This window comes from Mesoplodon bidens (assembly GCF_964165515.1).
Source record: "Mesoplodon bidens genome assembly, chromosome: 5".
NCBI lineage: Eukaryota > Metazoa > Chordata > Mammalia > Artiodactyla > Ziphiidae > Mesoplodon > Mesoplodon bidens.
This window is the reverse complement of record NC_138161.1, coordinates 66,652,561-66,670,729: the sequence shown is the minus strand read 5'-3', so window position 1 is coordinate 66,670,729 and position 18,169 is coordinate 66,652,561. Positions and strand designations below refer to the sequence as shown.

The window sequence follows — 18,169 nt, the reverse complement described above, 5'->3', positions numbered from 1 at the left end:
ATAGACCTGGATGCTTCAGTTGACTATAACCTTAAGCTGTCGCTATTATGTAATGCTGGCAGTGCTGATGTAGTCTCCGTTCATCTAAGAAAAATGTTCAGGTATCCTGGGACTATTAATTTTGACTAGGGCTAATCAGAAATCATTTGGAATGTTGTTTTAAGTCCTGGCTATGCCTCTCTAAGAAGAATGTTAATGAATGCCAGGTAGGGTATACAAAGGAGCAGAATTGGATATAGAGCCTGGAAAAGTGAAGACTTCAGGGACTCCTGAGAAAAATACCTCAAATAAAGACCTCAGCCCCTGGCATAAATAGAGACTAAATAAAATTATTGATGAATCAATAAAGAAGTTTTCAACTGGTAATAGTGGAACAAGCTGTTTTCAGAATATTGATCTATATATCAGGGAAAAGCTGGATGATGTCAAATATTGTAGATAAGATGATTCTGATTTGGCAGAAGGTTAGACTGGGAGACTCTTGGCCTCTTCCAGATCAGAAATTCATTGATTCCATATCATACAAGTTTTAGACCTCTTGAGAAAGGAAATTTTATTTTTAATTCTTACTGCTTTTGTTTTTTGGTTTTTGGTTTTTTATTGCGGTACGTGGGCCTCTCACTGTTGTGGCCTCTCCCGTTGCGGAGCACAGGCTCTGGACGCACAGGCTCAGCGGCCATGGCTCACGGGCCCAGCCACTCCGCGGCATGTGGGATCTTCCCGGACCGGGGCACGAACCCGTGTCCCCTGTATTGGCAGGTGGACTCTCAGCCACTGTGCCACCAGGGAAGCCCGCTGTTTTTGTTTTAATCGAGTAACACATGTAGATGGAAGAAAATGTTGAAAATGCAGAGGAGGTAGAGAAAACTAAAATCACAGTCCCGAAGTAATTACTTTTAGCCTTCAAAATAATCACTTTTAGCATTTTATGGTGTAACTCTTTTCAATCTTTTTTCTAATGCTAAAGCTGGTAATCCTTGAATATAAAGTGATCCTCTATTTTCCCATTTAGAAGATCCCAAAAGGGTTCTTTTTGTTAACTTGAATGTGTTTAAAATTGTATAGTATATAAAGTTAATATTAGGTTAGGAATTTTTTTTACATCTCAAATTCCATAAAACAATTTTCTTCAAACTCTATATGCATCTTTTACATCTGTGTCTTTGTTATCAGTAGAGCTACTGTTTGAACCATCTATACAGTTTTTTAGGTTACATCACCTAAAGTTTTTAATACGAAGCACTTTTTGAATCTGTCTGAGACTGCCACTGGAAATTCTACATGTATCCATTTACATAACACGATACATTTTTTTCCTTTTTGTACTGTAGGTATATGTTTATTGTCTGCATAATATAATTATTTAGTGGATTGCTTTTTAAAGTGGTATCTAAAAGGCTTTTGTATACAATGACATCCAGTGGAACTGTGGAGTCTTGACATCAGAAACTACTAAGTCAGTGCTCAATTTCTTTACCTCTTTTTTTACCATTTCTGTCAGGTAACTTTAAAGTTTCTCAAATTTTGAAGGGAACCTTGATTGAGTTTTTTCCCATGCTAAGTATCTTCTCCAGCAAGTACTTTGTTTCTCAGAATACACAAATCAAGACAGCCTCTTGTCAAGTGAACAACTTGGTAGAAACTCAAATGCTGCATACAAGATGATATTTATGATGGATACATTTTGAAGAATAATTCTCCTTAAATTGAGACATATTTTGATACATACTCTTCAATGTGTGTGTGCACCTGTATGTGTTGATTGAAAATGAGATGCTGCTTAAACCTTTCTTTGATCAGATTTAAAAATCCAGGATTCAGTTTCACTGTTCCCATGCACCATTTCTGAAGTAATTACATTTGACTCTTTAGTCACTGGCTAATAATTTTCTATTATTACTAAAGAAAAAAAATTTAAAACAACTAAGTTTGTTATTTTATGAATTTCTAAGCTTTTTTAAAAACTGAGATAAAATTCAGTTAAAATAAATTCAGATAAAATAGCATAAGATGAACCATTTTAAAGTAAACAATCCAGCGGTGTTTAATGCATTCACATTGTTGTGCAGCTATCACCTCTGTCAAATTCCAAAACATTTTCATTGCTCCTGAAGAAAACTCCATACCCATTAAGCACTCAGTCTCCATTAATCCCTCCTTCAGCCCTGGGTAGCCACCAATCTGCTTTCTGTCTCTATAGATTTCCCTGTTCTGGGTATTTCATATGATGGAATGACATAATGTGGGACCTTTTGTGTCTGGCTTCTTTCACTTAGCATGTTTTCAGGGCTCATCCATGTTGTAGCATGTATCAGTAGTTCATTCCTTTTTATGGCAGAATAATATTTCATTATATCATGTCTTAATCAGTTCAGGCAACTATAACAAAATACCATAAACTAGGTGGATTAAGCAGCAAACGTTTTTTTTTTTAAACATCTTTATTGGAGTATAATTGCCTTACAATGGTGTGTTAGTTTCTGCTTTATAAAAAAGTGAATCAGCTATACATATACATATATCCCCATATCTCCTCCCTCTTGCGTCTTCCTCCCACCCTCCCTATTCCACCCCTCTAGGTGGTGACAAAGCACCGAGCTGATCTCCCTGTGCTATGCGGCTGCTTCCCACTAGCTATCTATTTTACGTTTGGTAGTATATATAAGTCCATGCCACTCTCTCTCTTCCTCCCAGCTTACCCTTCCCCCTCCCTGTGTCCTCAAGTCCATTCTCTACGTCTGCATCTTTATTCCTGTCCTGCCCCTAGGTTCTTCAGAACCTTTTTTTTTAGATTCCATATATATGTGTTAGCATACGGTATTTGTTTTTCTCTTTCTGACTTACTTCACTCTGTATGACAGAGTCTAGGTCCATCCACCTCACTACAAATAACTCAATTTCGTTTCTTTTTATGGCTGAGTAATATTCCATTATATATATGTGCCACATCTTCTTTATCCATTCATGTGTCGATGGACACTTAGGTTTAAGCAGCAAACATTTATCTGTCACGGTTCTGGAGGTTGGGAACATCAAGATCAAGATGCCAGCAAATTCAGTGTTTGACAAGGGCCCACCTCCTGGTTTGCAGATGGCTACTTTCTTGCTTATATGGTGAAGAGAGATCACCTCTGTTGTGTCGTTTCTTGTAAGACCACTAATCCTATTCATGAGGGTTCTACCCTCATAACCAAATTTCCTCCCTAAGGCTCCACTTCCAGATACCATCACATTGTGGATTAGGGCTTCAGCATATGAAGTTTAAGGGGACACAAACCTTCAGTCCATAGCATAGGGATATACCACATTTTGTTTATCCATTCATTGTACTGATGGACATTTGGTTTGTTTCTACCTTCTGGCTATTGTGAATAGTGCTGCTATGACCATTGTGTACAAGTATGAATTTGTTTGAATACTTGTTTTCAGGTTTTTTGAGTCATATGGTAATTCTATGTTTAACTTCTTCAGGAACTACCAAACCATTTTGCACAATGGCTTGCACATTTTACATTCCTACCAGGAATGTTACAAGGGTCCCCATTTCTTCACATCCTCACAAATACTTGTCTTCCTTTTTTGTTTTTTTAATAGCCGTCTCAGTGAGTGTGAAGTGGTATCTCATTTGATCCTAAGGCTTACTGCAATATAATGATTTAGAACCTGGTAAATGCTATTTACCTGTTCTTTAGTAAATTGTGTTCATAAGACAGATTAACGTGAAAATAAATTGGCTTAGGTTTTAGAATATGGTCTCTAAAATATTGGAAGGACTTTTGTGAGTGGGCAGTTTTCATATTGTCAAATAATAGAATCAACTAAAGTAAAGAAAAGGCTCGTTTTAAAGAGTAAATGATTTAATTCAGACTTTGTTCACACATCTAATTGTTATAAGTTTTTAAAAAGGAGTGAAGAATGTTTTATTTTGATATTTCAACTTTTTATATTTGCCCAGGTTATCAAACATAAATATGACTCTGTGTATGTCTGAATGTGCATATGACTTTGAGGAGTTGAAGAATATGTGTGTACATGGATGTGGTATATGTAGACATGGCATGCAATCTCTGTGGCTGTCAGTCTCTTTATGTGATTCTGTGGATCTCAGTGAAAAGGATGTGCATGCATCTTTGTACCTCTTCAAATGGGCCCTGTGAATATATCCTTGAAATGGTTTTTCATAAAACTCAATGTATTAAGTTGAACATGACATCATTTTGTAATATGGCCCTTCTTTATTAAAGTTGTTAAATGCTGCCCTGTCTTAGCAGCCATTCTGAAACTGGGCTATGATCACTTAGTAGTACTTTCTCCCTATCTTTCTAGATCACTATTATACTTGAACAGTGTTTCCATATAAGGACACAGCTGTCCAGGAAAGAGGTGCTACTTGATGTCAATAATTTGTGTTATTTCTGTTTGATCCTCCCTATTCTGATTTTGGAGCAGTCTTTGCAAATAGTCATCTTATTTACTAAGGCAAAGATGTAACTGTTGTGCAGATGCAACTTTAAAGCACATACTAATTAATAGAAGTTAATGGATGATCAGCATAAAACTGGCTAATTCAAGAGAATGAAGAAGGAGAACTAACTTTCCAGTTGGTTGTATAGCTAGAGAGAGTGCAGAGATAGTAAACATGGGGGCAGAGGTAGGGGGGGATGGAGGGTGTCATTAGTGAGGTTCTGCTGTATATAGGTAGAGTAAAACCCTTCTCCATCCTCACAACAAATTTTCAGTGAAGTCTATACTATTTTCCCCAGATAAACTCAAGGTAATCCCTGATCTACATATAGTAGGTGCTCAATGACTGTTTGAGTGATTGATACCTGCCACTTTAAATACACACAGTATTTATTAATTCATGCAACCTGTACTTATTGGGCATTTCTAATGTTTCCTCTAGTTGTTGGTACTATTGTTTTAATTAGTAAGGTAAACCTACCATATGAACAGAACTATGAAGATTAGACACTTGAGTAGAATATAGTAAAGCTTATAGCTAACTGCAATTTGATGTTTGTTACTGTGCCATGAGTAAATAGCCATAAATGTTAGTTAATATTACTTTCATATAATCAAAACAAGTGTTTCTTTGATCAGCTAGAGGGAGAAGAGAGGTGAACAGATATGGGACAGAAAACTTTGAGATCCTTCTGACCTTCTGGATCCATAACTATTACACCTCTCTTTTTTTCTGGCACTGGTGTTTCTGTGTTCTAGGATCCCCTGACTGACAGTATTACCTGCATCCAGGCATTGGAAACCAGGACAGACCTTTAGCAAACCATACCCTCTTTCCCTTTCCCTCAGTTATTGGATCTCAAAGGTTGGACATAACTTAATCAGACCTTAGGAATCAAATAGAATGAGGAAATCCCAACAGAGATCGATTTTCTCTTTGTTTTCCAATTCCTTACCTATTCCAAGGCTGGAATATACTGGAAATAGGTAGTTTTGTATGTTTAAAGATGAGTCTCCAGTTAGTTCCACCACACACATCCCCAGTTCCAATTTTCTAGCCTAATTTTATGAGATTTTACCAAGCAAAATTATTTTAGTAAACATTGTCCCCCTGAGGGCATCGGATAGGATGGGGGTTGGGCAGGTGTAAGTAAAGATTATCAACTATTTACATTAGTGTGAGTTAGTTTGAAGAGTCTACTGCTCTACCACTTAGCTGGGTTATCTGAGTGAATGATAGTTTTGTGGGGGAACAAGGAGGAAGAGTGGCTTATTGGTTAGGCCAGAAGAAGGGGGGACTGCTTAAATGAGAGTTAAAACAGGATATTTGGAGCATTCAGAAAACAGCATGCAAACTCAGGCAGACTACGGATGTCTTGGGATACAGGGAAAAGAGTATCCGGACATGAGGAAAACAGTGATGAGACAGCAAAGGGGTTCCAGAAATCAAGTGAAAAAAAAGACAGTAAAAGGAAGAGTAAGAGAAAACCAAAGGGAATGGGGGAAGGATCAGAGAAAGATTTTTTTAATGAGTTTAGGACTGTGTTAAAGAAAAGGAAGTGATGAAAACAGGGGCTGAGGACAAGTTGGGGGTGGGCAACAAAAGCAAGTGTTACAGAAAGCCAGCTTAACAAAGGGTTATACTTCTTCATCTGAAAGCAGTAGACTACTTATTTATAAAATCTGTTGTAACTCATTATTTGTGATAATTAGGAGGCTCCATATCTTTATAGCAATGATTTTTAAACCGGTTTTTTTGTTATGAAATAGTGGTATGCATAAATATGGTCAGCCCACCTGCTTACCTGGCTTTCTATATCCTGGGCATTTTCTTCTAGCCTGTCTTACCCTCAACCACATCTAAAGTGGACATAGTATATCACAACATTGTTAATTGGCTATACTCCAATATAAAATAAAAAGTTAAAAAAATAATAAAGTAGACATAGTATTTCAACCACCTTGAGGTAATGAAGTATCTTCTAATATTCTAACCTTGAGTAGGGACTTTTTGGTTTTAGATTTATTATAATTTACAATAGCAAGAATAAATTTACATAAGATAGGAACTCTTTTTTTTAATTTATTTATTTACTTTTGGCTGTGTTGGGTCTTCGTTTCTGTGCGAGGGCTTTCTCTAGTTGTGGCAAGCAGGGGCCACTCTTCATCGCGGTGCACGGGCCTCTCACTATCGCGGCCTCTCTTGTTGCAGAGCACAGGCTCCAGACGCGCAGGCTCAGTAGTTGTGGCTCACGGGCCCAGTTGCTCCGCGGCATGTGGGATCTTCCCAGACCAGGGCTCGAACCCGTGTCCCCTGCATTAGCAGGCAGATTCTCAACCACTGCGCCACCAGGGAAGCCCGGAACTCTTGATTTATATGTAGGATATGAATCAAATCCTAAAGAGGAACTCATAAACTGCTCTCACTTGCAGTGCCCCTCTTTTTTTTTTTTTTTTTTAACTAAACTATAAACCTTTCACGTGGCTATCCCTGTTTTTCTACTGTGTTCTTCTGGGTGAAAAATGGCTATAAAAGATCTTGATAAATGGACTTGAGGAAATTTCGGTATAAATAAAAGGATTATTCTAGTAAATAAATGAGAGATGGAGCTGTTTATACTTATCAAAGGAACTGGTGTCAGAATTATTCTTTAATATTTTATGAATAATTTAGAAGAGTAAAATATCGAGGTAAGCTGTACTCTTCTAGTTATTGAAAGCTAAACGAAGGAAATACACTGCAAGGGAGAGCTTAGGAAATTCGTGAGTGCCAGTAAGAGGGGGCAGGTTAGTTTTAGTTCAGGCAACTAGAGTACTACTGACATACAGTGTTGACTGTATTCGGAATTTTAGGATCTAAATTATCAATTATTTATGAGGATTATTTTCCCTTTCCCTGAGATTTGAGTGTCTCTGCTGCCTTGACTGTACTATGCGGAGTGAGGAATGAGGAGAGAATGTGGAATGTTATAGGAACAAACAATGAAAAACTAATGTCTGGACTTAAAGTTCTGTGTGTAGTTTGGACAGATACACTTCCAGGAAGACCAGAATACTGGTGGTATGTGATGTATAACCAAGGCAATAAAGATATGCAGTATTGGGCTTCCCTGGTGGCGCAGTGGTTGAGAGTCCACCTGCCGATGCAGGGGACACGGGTCCGTGCCCCGGTCCGGGAAGATCCCACATGCCGCGGAGCAGCTGGGCCCGTGAGCCATGGCCGCTGAGGAGCCTGTGCTCCGCAACGGGAGAGGCCATAACAGTGAGAGGCCCGCATACCGCAAAAAAAAAAAAAAAAAGATATGCAGTATTGCATATGGAGTAAGTCAGACCTAAAGTCTGCTTCCCAGTCTCTCTCTAACTAGGTGCAGATCTTGGCCAAGACACTATCTCTGAGTTTACTAATTTAAAAAGATGAGGTAGTTGGATTAAAGGATATACAAAGACACATACAGCTGAGTAATATTCCATTGTATATATGTGCCACATCTTCTTTATCCATTCATCTGATGATGGACACTTAGGTTGCTTCCATCTCCTGGCTATTGTAAATAGAGCTGCAGTGAACATTTTGGTACATGACTCTTTTTGAATTATGGTTTTCTCAGGGTATATGCCCAGTAGTGGGATTGCTGGGTTGTATGGTAGTTCTATATATACAATGGAATATTACTCAGCCATAAAAAGAAACGAAATTGAGTTATTTGTAGTGAGGTGGATGGACCTAGAGTCTGTCATACAGAGTGAAGTAAGTCAGAAAGAGAAAAACAAATACCGTATGCTAACACATATATATGGAATCTAAGGGAAAAAAAGAAGGTCATGAAGAACCTTGGGGTAAGACGGGAATAAAGACACAGACCTACTAGAGAATGGACTTGAGGATATGGGGAGGGGGGAGAGTAAGCTGTGACAAAGTGAGAGAATGGCATGGACATATATACACTACCAAACATAAAATAGATAGCTAGTGGGAAGCAGCCGTATAGCACAGGGAGATCAGCTCGGTGCTTTGTGACCACCTAGAGGGGTGGGATTGGGAGGGAGGGAGATGCAAGAGGGAGGAGATATGGGAACATATGTATATGTATAACTGATTCACTTTGTTACAAAGCAGAAACTAACACACCATTGTACAGCAATTATACTCCAATAAAGATGTTAAAAAAAAAGATTCTTTTCAAAACTCTGTCAGAAAGAATAAAATAAGAAAGAACATGTGTCTAAAAAAAAAAAAAGACACATACAGCTCCAAAATTCTGATTGTAAAAAATGAGTTGACTCCAGAAAGACAAAGAAAAAATGAGAAATAAAGCTAAAAACATAGAGCATGAAAGGGTAAGATATGTAAAATCATGGTATAAATGGACACAAAAAAACCCACAAACTGGTTCCTGCAGAATTCAACATAAATGCTACACTTATTACATTTCATCAAGAATGGAGTTCTAAGATTTTCAGGTTACTAAAGCTTATTCTTTTTAATCACCAGGACTTTAAAAATACTAACATTTTGCTAGATAACTTGTAAATGTATCATTACTATAAATGTACACAAAATGCATTATGTAGTACACAGTGCATTACTATAAATGTAGTATACACCTTTTTGGGTGACTAGTATAAATTGTGATGCTCCCTCTTGGGCAGTTCTAAGGCAAAGTAGTCATCGGTTTCTACAGGTATCATGTAGTCTGCGCATGAAACATTGCTAATATTACCAAGCAGCAGGAGCAAGCCTTGTAATTTGTTTACTATTTGTCTGATCTTCTGATTAGTTTAGTATTTGTTTACTTTTCTGAATGAGTATGGAGTATGTAGTCAACTTTAGGAACTTGGTCAGAGATTTCCTGGGCACTTTGAAATTGTTAGGAGAGAAACAGTTGTAATGGGGTTACTTGTTGATCTAAAAAAAATATATCCAAACAAGCAACATTAGAATTCAGTGTGTAAGATCAAGGTTCACCATCCTAACATTTGAATTACTCCTCAAAAAGAAGTACCATGCCATTGTTAAGTCATTTTCTGTGAATAGAAAAAAAATAGCAGTTTTAACTGTATAGACAACCACTGGCAATTTTCATTTATTCTTAAGAGACCTGATACACACATGAAAACCTCAAACTACTTATAGAAGAAAAAGAAAGTTTGCCTCTTGTAGTGACGCCTTTCTGGGGGTCTGCATGTTGAGCCCTTTCAAAGATAACAAAGAAAGAAGATTTCCTTCTACCTTATGAATAGTATTTTATTATCACTGTAAGAGGTCTAGTTAATAAAGGGTTGATTTCTTCCTTCTGGTTTGTATATTGATTACTATTCTCAAATTTATCCTCAGCTTTCACACAACACAGTTTGAACAAACATATATACCTCTTCCCACCCCTACTCCTATCCCCCACCCCCGCAAATTAAAAAAAAAAAACCAAAAACCCGCCCTTTCTTATCAATAAATTTGGAAATCTTATATTTGGAAGAAGAGAAACTTTAAGGGAAACTTCAGGTTTCTCCAAAACAGTTAGATTTAGGTTCTGTTCTTGTGTTTAACATTTAAAAATATTGCTTAGCTTACAGTGGTCTTTTCATGGGAATTTTTCTTCTATAGTTCTTAGTGTCAACAGTACAGCAAAATTTATTTAAATGAGTTTGGTTAACCTTTTGGTTGGTTGATACCTCTCTTGGTTGGCTTAATGTTATCTATTTTTAAATTCATTTTGCTTTTGTTCGAATTGTGCATTATGTTTTGATGGTGGACCACATAATGATTGATACACCATCAAAACATTCATAACGTTTCCTCATAAACTACCATGGGATTTTTTTTTAATGAGTAGTTTTATGCCATCTTCAATTGGTTGCAGAAATCCTTGTCATGCGTGAAGTTTTCTAAAACATTCTGGAACCTGTTTCCATTTTGTTTGAATCATGTCTCTGGAGTAATGCAGTCTCTTATTCTTCCCACCTCTTTTCCATAGCTAGACCCACTTTTATATTATGGGCTTCCTTGTTTCCTTAATAATCTCCCTGCTCTCAGCCTCACACAAATATTTAGTGAATAACTATTAACTTTTCATTTTCAATCTCTTCTACACTCCGTATTCTCTGCCTTTAAGAATACATATACTGGGACTTCCCTGGTGGCACTGTGGTTAAGAATCCACCTGCCAATGCAGGGGACACGGGTTCGAGCCCTGGTCCAGGAAGATCCCACATGCTACGGAGCAGCCAAGCCCGTGTGCCACAACTACTGAGCCTGCGCTCTAGAGCCCGTATGCGACAACTACTGAAGCCCAAGCGCCTAGAGCCCGTGCTCTGCAACAAGAGAAGCCACCGCAATGAGAAGCCCACGCACTGCAACGAAGAGTTGCCCCGCTCACTGCAACTAGAGAAAGCCCGCACGCAGCAGTGAAGACCCAACACAGCCAATCAATCAGTCCATAAAATCTAAAGAAAAAAAGAATACATATACTTTCCCCGATTCTAAAAATGTCTATTGCTATGCTCTTTCTGTCCTCCAAAATGCCATCCTTTTTTTTGCTTTCTTTCTGTGCATTTTGTATCCATACTCATTGCCTCCGTTTCCGTACTATTCAGTGCCATGGATAGACAGGGAGATTGAGAGTAGGTTGTAATTGTTGCATGCAAAAATAAAACAAGCATTTTGGACTACTTGTGACAGCCCACAGAAGTGCCCATAGTCTCTCCCCACAAAAGGGACAGACTTGTAGTGTAGAAAACAGTGCTGTAATACATGGAGGCTTCCTCATTCACACAAGCAAAAGCTGTGACAGTTAGCAAGCTCTCAGAAGTGGAGAAGAGCTAATGGATGGGAAGCAATGGACCTGAAGGAATACATATAATTAAGGAAGAGGAAAAGGACAATGGTGTATAGAAGTTGGAGAGATGTAGAGCTATATGTGGCTGTCCAGTTTAGAATTTCTTAAGTTTTGGGATGTGTGACTTAAAACTTTCACTAAAGTTCTCCCCGCCCCCGAAGGCTTTCCACTGTTCACTCTAGGTTAAGAACTTAGTCTTTTAAGTTGTTTCATGAACCTTACTTACCTCTCCCCTGTGTCTTTAGATGTGGCAAAGCCTCCAGTATCCCATAGCTTCCTTTTTTTTGGTTATCGTCTTTTCTTTGCTGTTCCCTATCTTTCACTTTCATTAGTTACCCCTCTGCCACCTAGTGAAAAAGAGGATTGTTTTTCTCAAATCCTGCAACTTTGTGTGTGTGTGTGTGTGTGTAAGCATACATACACCTTAACCAGAATAAGACACAGAACCACCATGGCCCTCAATTGGACATGCAGATACACAAGGATAGGTGATCTGGTCAAAGAGATTGAGTGAATGGGAGAAAATGGACAGCATATGACCACAGACCACTGATACTCAGTTTATTTTAAAGATTATCTCAATTGTAGTTCTGTCAAAATGTCGTATATTAAAATCTTTGGTCATCTTTTCCTTTTTTGGATTTTCTTTTAGATGTTGGGCTCATGGTCATAGAGATCTTTTAATTTAAAAGTGTCCCAGTCTCGAATCGATTGAATGCCTTTCTTGCCAGCTTATTTGTGTAATTGTCCTTCCATTTTCTATTTCTGTTGAACAGACAAAGACAACTGTCTTTTTATCTGTCTATCCTGGGACCTAACACTATCTTTCATGCTCAGTTGGATGAGGGTGTGGGTGGGTAGATGGATGGGTGGATTTTAAAGAAGCTTTTCTATTTTAGGAGATTTTAATCTTAATTGGGATGGTAAGTCTGACTTTCTTTTGGATTACTGAAGAGTAACTACCACATCTTACATTAATTTTTATTCTTAGAACCATAAACTCATCAGCCATGGCACTTATCAGTGATTCTCTTGTTTTTCTAGGTGTAAGGTTGTGTGTTAAAATTGGACTGATTTGAAGTAAAACTACATTGGCTCTTTCTGTACCTCAGTGAGAACTGAAACAGCTACTAAAGCTGATTATGAGAAAGCAGCATCTCTTCAAACCTGATCATTAGGGCAGTGATTTTCCAACTCAGGGAAGGTTATTATTTGATGAGCTGACCTAATAAGTCTTCTCATTTAAGGGGAAAAGATAATGAATAGTCTTCTCTCAGTTTTGAGGTTTTCCTCCCATTCATTTTTCATATATCTTGACATCAGCATGTTGCTTCTTTTTACCAGAATCTAGTTATCATTAGTATCTGATTTAGTACAAAATTTAGCTACTAAGGCACCAAGTTGAATAAATCAGTATTGCCAGGGGCTTTGTAAAGTACTGCGTTAAAACGGTATTTCCCTTACTAGGGGCTGGCGGGAGGGATGAATGGTGAGTAGTTGCTTAAAGGTTTCCCTTTGGGGTGATGAAAATGTTTTGAAACTAGGTAGAGGTGATGGTTGTACAACATTGTGAATGTACTAAATTCCACGAATTATACACTTTAAAATGATTAATTTTATATTATGTGAATTTTACTTTAATTTAAAGAAAATACTATTTCCTAACTTTTTTTAGTCCGTGCCCTAACTGAATTGCTTGTAGCTCAGAGGATAACATCTTCCTTTAGCTAGTATGGTCATATAATTATTCCTTCAAATTATTGGAATAAGAATTATTAATAGCGACACTTATTAGAGTGGAAATAAGCACTCACTAGTTAAATGCCGGAACTACGAGAATAAACCAGGGTTATCTGAGGCAGACTAGAAGAAGTCATATTATCAGAAGTTAACACCAGATACTTTTATGTACAAGCTCACCACCATGTCTCGGTAGTTGTTTACATTATTAAGTCCAATATCATCTTTTTCTCAAGATTCATATGCAGAACTTAATTCTTTAAAGAAAGCCAGTTTGTATACAGTTGACAGAAACTTTCCACATGCAGATAAAAGCCTATTTCAAACTTTTAAAAAGTAATAATCTTACTAAGTTAAAAAGCAAAGTAGAATTCAGTAAAGACATTTTTAATAAAAGCAGTGAGAATTTAAACAGATGTTCCTTAAATCCCGTTCCCACTACTGTTTGGATAAATCTTACCTGCCATCGAGTAACTTGGTCTGTGCATGCCAAAGTACAAACTGCAATTATATTCTCTTTTCTGTGACACTGTCACCCTCAATCCCTGCAGTCAAATACTGTCAGAGTACCAAGGGAAAACCTAGTATATTTAATAAAAGATGGAAATATATCTTATTAATATGCTTACCCTCAAACTTTTGACCACTACCTTTCCCCGGCCTATCTTTAGTTCTCAGAGATACCCTAATTTTAGCAGATAGTGCCTTTGTTACGTATCACACCATTTCTGTGGACTTTCTCTATGTGTTAATTACTAGCTCATGATTTACTTTCAGATGTAGGTTTATCATGTCTTTTTTTTCTGTTAAACCAATGTTTTAATGCTGTATCCTCTGTTAGTGTTACCAATAAAATAGGTTGACATAAAATTTAAGAGTGGATTCTAACACATGTGTCTTACCTTTTCTCTAGAACTGTCAAGTAATCCACCTCTAGCTACCATCCTTATTCCTCCTCATGCTCGGATTCAAGCAGCTGCTTCAACCCCTTCAAATACCACAGCAGCCTCAGGTGAGAACACATAAGTCTCTTCTATAAAAACGTGTTTTGTTTTTGTCTTCATTTTATCTCATTTGATGAATGTGAACATTTAGTGCCTTCCAAGTATCAAAAACGTAGCATAGCCAAATGATTAAATGTGAATAAAATGTTGCTTTAATTTCCAAAAAGCATAAAAGGACCCCATAAATACTTTATATATGAGGTATAAATATCTTATAATAATGTTAAGTGATGTCACCATAATTGTTATTTTAAAAGTCATGCTTTCTGTATAATTTCTTGATTAATATGTCAAGTGAGATGCTTATAGCAGAAAGCAGTCTGTACAAATGTAATATTATTGAAGATAATTCACTTTAAGTCCATCACCCTGAATGTAAATTATATTAATATACTAGAGAGGCAAATTTTCAAGAAGTATGAATATAGATTGGTGTAATTTAATCATTGGAAAGGGCTAAAACTGCAATGCCAATACATTTAGCTAAGACTTAGATCAGAATATGACTAAATCTTGTCTATCCAAAAAGAAAAGAATGCCCATACGGTCTCCCAGCTTAGAGCTCAGGTACACTGCTGGTCCCATAGCTAGCTAATGTTGGGACCTGATTTAGTGAGAATTACTGTCATTACAGATATTCTGAAAATACCCAACCCTTGAGTGAATTGAAGGTCCTCCGAAGGACAGCTAAAATGAAGTTAGAAATAGGTAGCACAGTTGGGCTCACAAAGAATTTGGTGTCTTCCCCTCAACACCCCACTACCACCACAACCACCAAAAAAGCAGATGTCAGGAGCTGACTCCATTTTTATTTAATCATCTGTTTCATTGAATTGAGTTGGATCAGACCCATTTTTGCCAAAGGGCGTTTATGCTCCAAGAGATAAAATCTTGCATTACTAGTTCTTAGCATTCAACAGTGAGGTCAAAATCTCTCTCATGTTGTCTGACACAGAGTTGTTTGTTCCTGTCCAATCTTACCCTTTTAGAATGTTGCTAATAAGGATTTAAAACATTTCATTCTAATCTGTGGCCTGTCTTCATTCCAGAAAAAGTTTGGAAAGAAAGGTCTCTTTTCTAGTTCTAGTTTCATCAGCACATGTTAACCTTGAGAAGGTCATTTGAACTTTATTAGTTTTAGTAATGTCTTATTAGTTTTCTCAATCTATAAAATGAGTGGCAGTGCTCTCTTAGAGTAATACGGTACAAATCAATTATGTACTGAAATGTGCTTTGAATTTTTTAAATGTAAAAATATAGAGGTTGTTTTTAGTTTTGTTTTTAACTATGACCTCTATTTAGAAGGAAGATGGGATTACTTAGATGAGCTATTAATAAACTTAATAATTCACTGGCCAAGGTTAGATTACACAGATTGTTCAAAACATTAAATAGGCCCTAACCCCGAACTAGTACATTTACTTGTTGATCTAGTTTCTAGGAATTGTTTTAGACTGTGAGTAACAATGAGAATTATGATTGGTAAGTTTTGGGTAATTTTAAATGATTTCCTTAATGTGAAATACAAAACTAGTTAGTGATTGCAACTAAGGTTTTGGGCAAATTGTCTGCCTGGTAGCATCCTAGTATATAACCTGATTTTGATGTTGCTTTGATACAGGTTACAGCAGTCCTCAAAAAATGTTTTATTGTGGTATATACATTTTTATAGCTGTTGAGATCAAATTTCAACATAAATACGGAAACTGACATTGGACTTGGATCCTGAGAATTTACTTTAAAGTTGAAATAGATCAGGGTATGAGGAATTTAATAGAGGAATAGTAGGCTAAGGGCAGAGCTAAAATTAAAGGAATGTATGCCTTGAGTATCTTAATAGTTACCAGAAAGGATTTCACATATTTCTCTGAGCCTCCTAGTTGCTAAAGTAAATAAAGAAATGATATCTGTTAAAAATTTCCATTGTTCATTAGATTAAAAGCACACTGGTGGCTTAGGAGAAGCAAAGTGTTTCTGACTCTGCTGTTTGAGAAGTATTTCTCCTTTAGGGCCGCAGATTTTGTACTATAAGAGATAAGAGTAAATGAAATTCTCAACAATAAAGTGTCAACAATAAATGTAATGGTGAGTTCCATTTGGATACTTCTTTAAGTGCCCTTCAGTGTAAGCCAAAGGCATACCACCGCAGTGTAGTTAAAGGAAAACAGTTTTCTTTGGGGCCAAAGTTATGAGAGCCAAAGTAAATGTCACCAAACATACCTCAGGAAATGCTCATCTAGATGAAGGGATTGACTCTATGACCTTAACGGCCACCTGTATTTATGTAAATATATATGTATGTGCATGTACACATATTTTAAATAAGAATTTGGTAGTATAAGTTATATTCTTTAGTAACACCTTAAAATATACATGCTCTTTGTTGTCTCTCTTAGCTTCAGTTTCTTTATCCATAAAACAGGAATAGTAAATACCCACTACATATAGTTGTGAGAAGTAAGATGTAAAATGTACAAAGTGCTTAACACTTTGCCTGGTCACATGGTAGACCTTCAGTGAAAGGAAACTGCTACACTATTTTTATTATTGTTATTGCCAAGTAAGGACAGATCCAGAAATGTTAAAAACCAGCCATGTGAAAGGCAAGTTGACATCCATCCTCTTATGAAAAAGGATCATTCTTATGTAAGAACCTGTGACTCTCCTCACCTGAATAAATAGACACCCCATCTCTCCACCCAAGCAGTGAGGGAATGAATGCCTGCTGACATGGCTGAAACTTTCCTCACAAAGCATTTCCGGGCTGCTTCAAGGTATGAAGAAGTAAACTGTTAAGCCACAAAGCCTCAGACCTTGAAGATCTGAACCTGGAAATTTTTCTAATTTAAAATTATCAAAATTAGAATTTCTAATCACTCACCCTAGGTGCAGCACCACAATAATAGAACCCAGTATGTCTTTGGGTGAATTAATTGCAATATGTACCTCTAACTAAACAATTGGCTTACTTAATTTAAGTCAATTTAATGGAGAATATACATGAAAATAGGGCCACTTTTAGTTTAGGACAAAACCATATCAACAAGAAGCAGAATATCTACTTTGACTAGCCTGAGAATGTGCCTCCTAGTCATCTAACATTGGATCTAGATCACTGATACAACTTCGGAAGAGAAGCATGGCCCTGAAACTATCTTGTGATCTGTTAAAATACCATTTCTGCTGATGCTCCGCACCACTGAAGTTCAGCTTCTGTCAAACATGTTTGTATCTTGAGCAAGAGCATCAGAATACAGAGGCTCCTAGATGACTGCCTCAGAAGCTTTTATGTTGTTTATAGCTGGCTTAAATAAGAATGGAGTTCTGTGACATTTATGTTGATCTGGGAGCAAAGCTAAATCCTAAAGTAGGTAGGATAAAAGCAGAAGAAGAACAAAGTAGAATGATGAAGATGCCATCAACTGTGATCATACTGACTATATTATCATGAAATAAGCTTTAGATTTTAGTCAATTTCTTTTGGTAGCCAAAGTTATTAACTGGTATTCAGATGTTAGGTCTTATTAAATTTTAAATACATTGTAGGCAGAAATCTCAATTTAGTCTCTATATTGCTACTTCTGGAAAAGCAAAGAAAGTAAACCTTATCTTATCCAGATTGTGGCCTAAAGGTTATTATTCCGTGGCCTAAAGGTGAGATTACTCTGGGAATATATAGTTGTTATTCTCTAGCCTCCCCAAAAGAACCTTGATCAGTACAAGAGAATATCACAGTAATAGCTATTTTTCTCACCTTTCTTGAAAATAGTAAAGATAGCTTCTGTCAGTTTAATGACATTAATACTGAGGAAACTGTTTTTGCAGATGTCTCAACTACTTTTTCCATGTGTTGTATTCAAGGTTCTGGTAGTGACTGCAGATGAATGGCTACAGACCTGTTGGAGAGCAGTACTATGTTCAAGAGCTATCACAGCAGAGTTCATACGTTTTTATTCACTGATCCCACTTTAGGGATCTTAACTTCAGGGTACATCTAATAGAAGAAAAAAAGCTACCATGTACAGAGATATGAATAGGGATAATGAAATAATAACAAAAAAAGAGAGCCGATATGATCTGAATGGTCAACAGTAGGAAAATGTTTCAGTACTTTATGAAATCTCCATT

The 18,169-nt window shown here is 36.9% G+C and overlaps 1 protein-coding gene across 2 annotated transcripts in view; it reads left to right on the top strand.

Moving 5' to 3' along the window:
* The window catches only part of GSK3B (glycogen synthase kinase 3 beta), a 204,847-nt gene that overhangs the window by 171,031 nt on the left and 15,647 nt on the right, over window positions 1-18,169 (top strand). For both annotated transcript variants that reach the window (XM_081236037.1, XM_081236038.1), the window contains one exon: window positions 13,951-14,049. In XM_081236037.1, coding sequence (XP_081092163.1) covers window positions 13,951-14,049 — 99 coding nt within the window. The remainder of the gene's footprint in view (window positions 1-13,950; window positions 14,050-18,169) is intronic.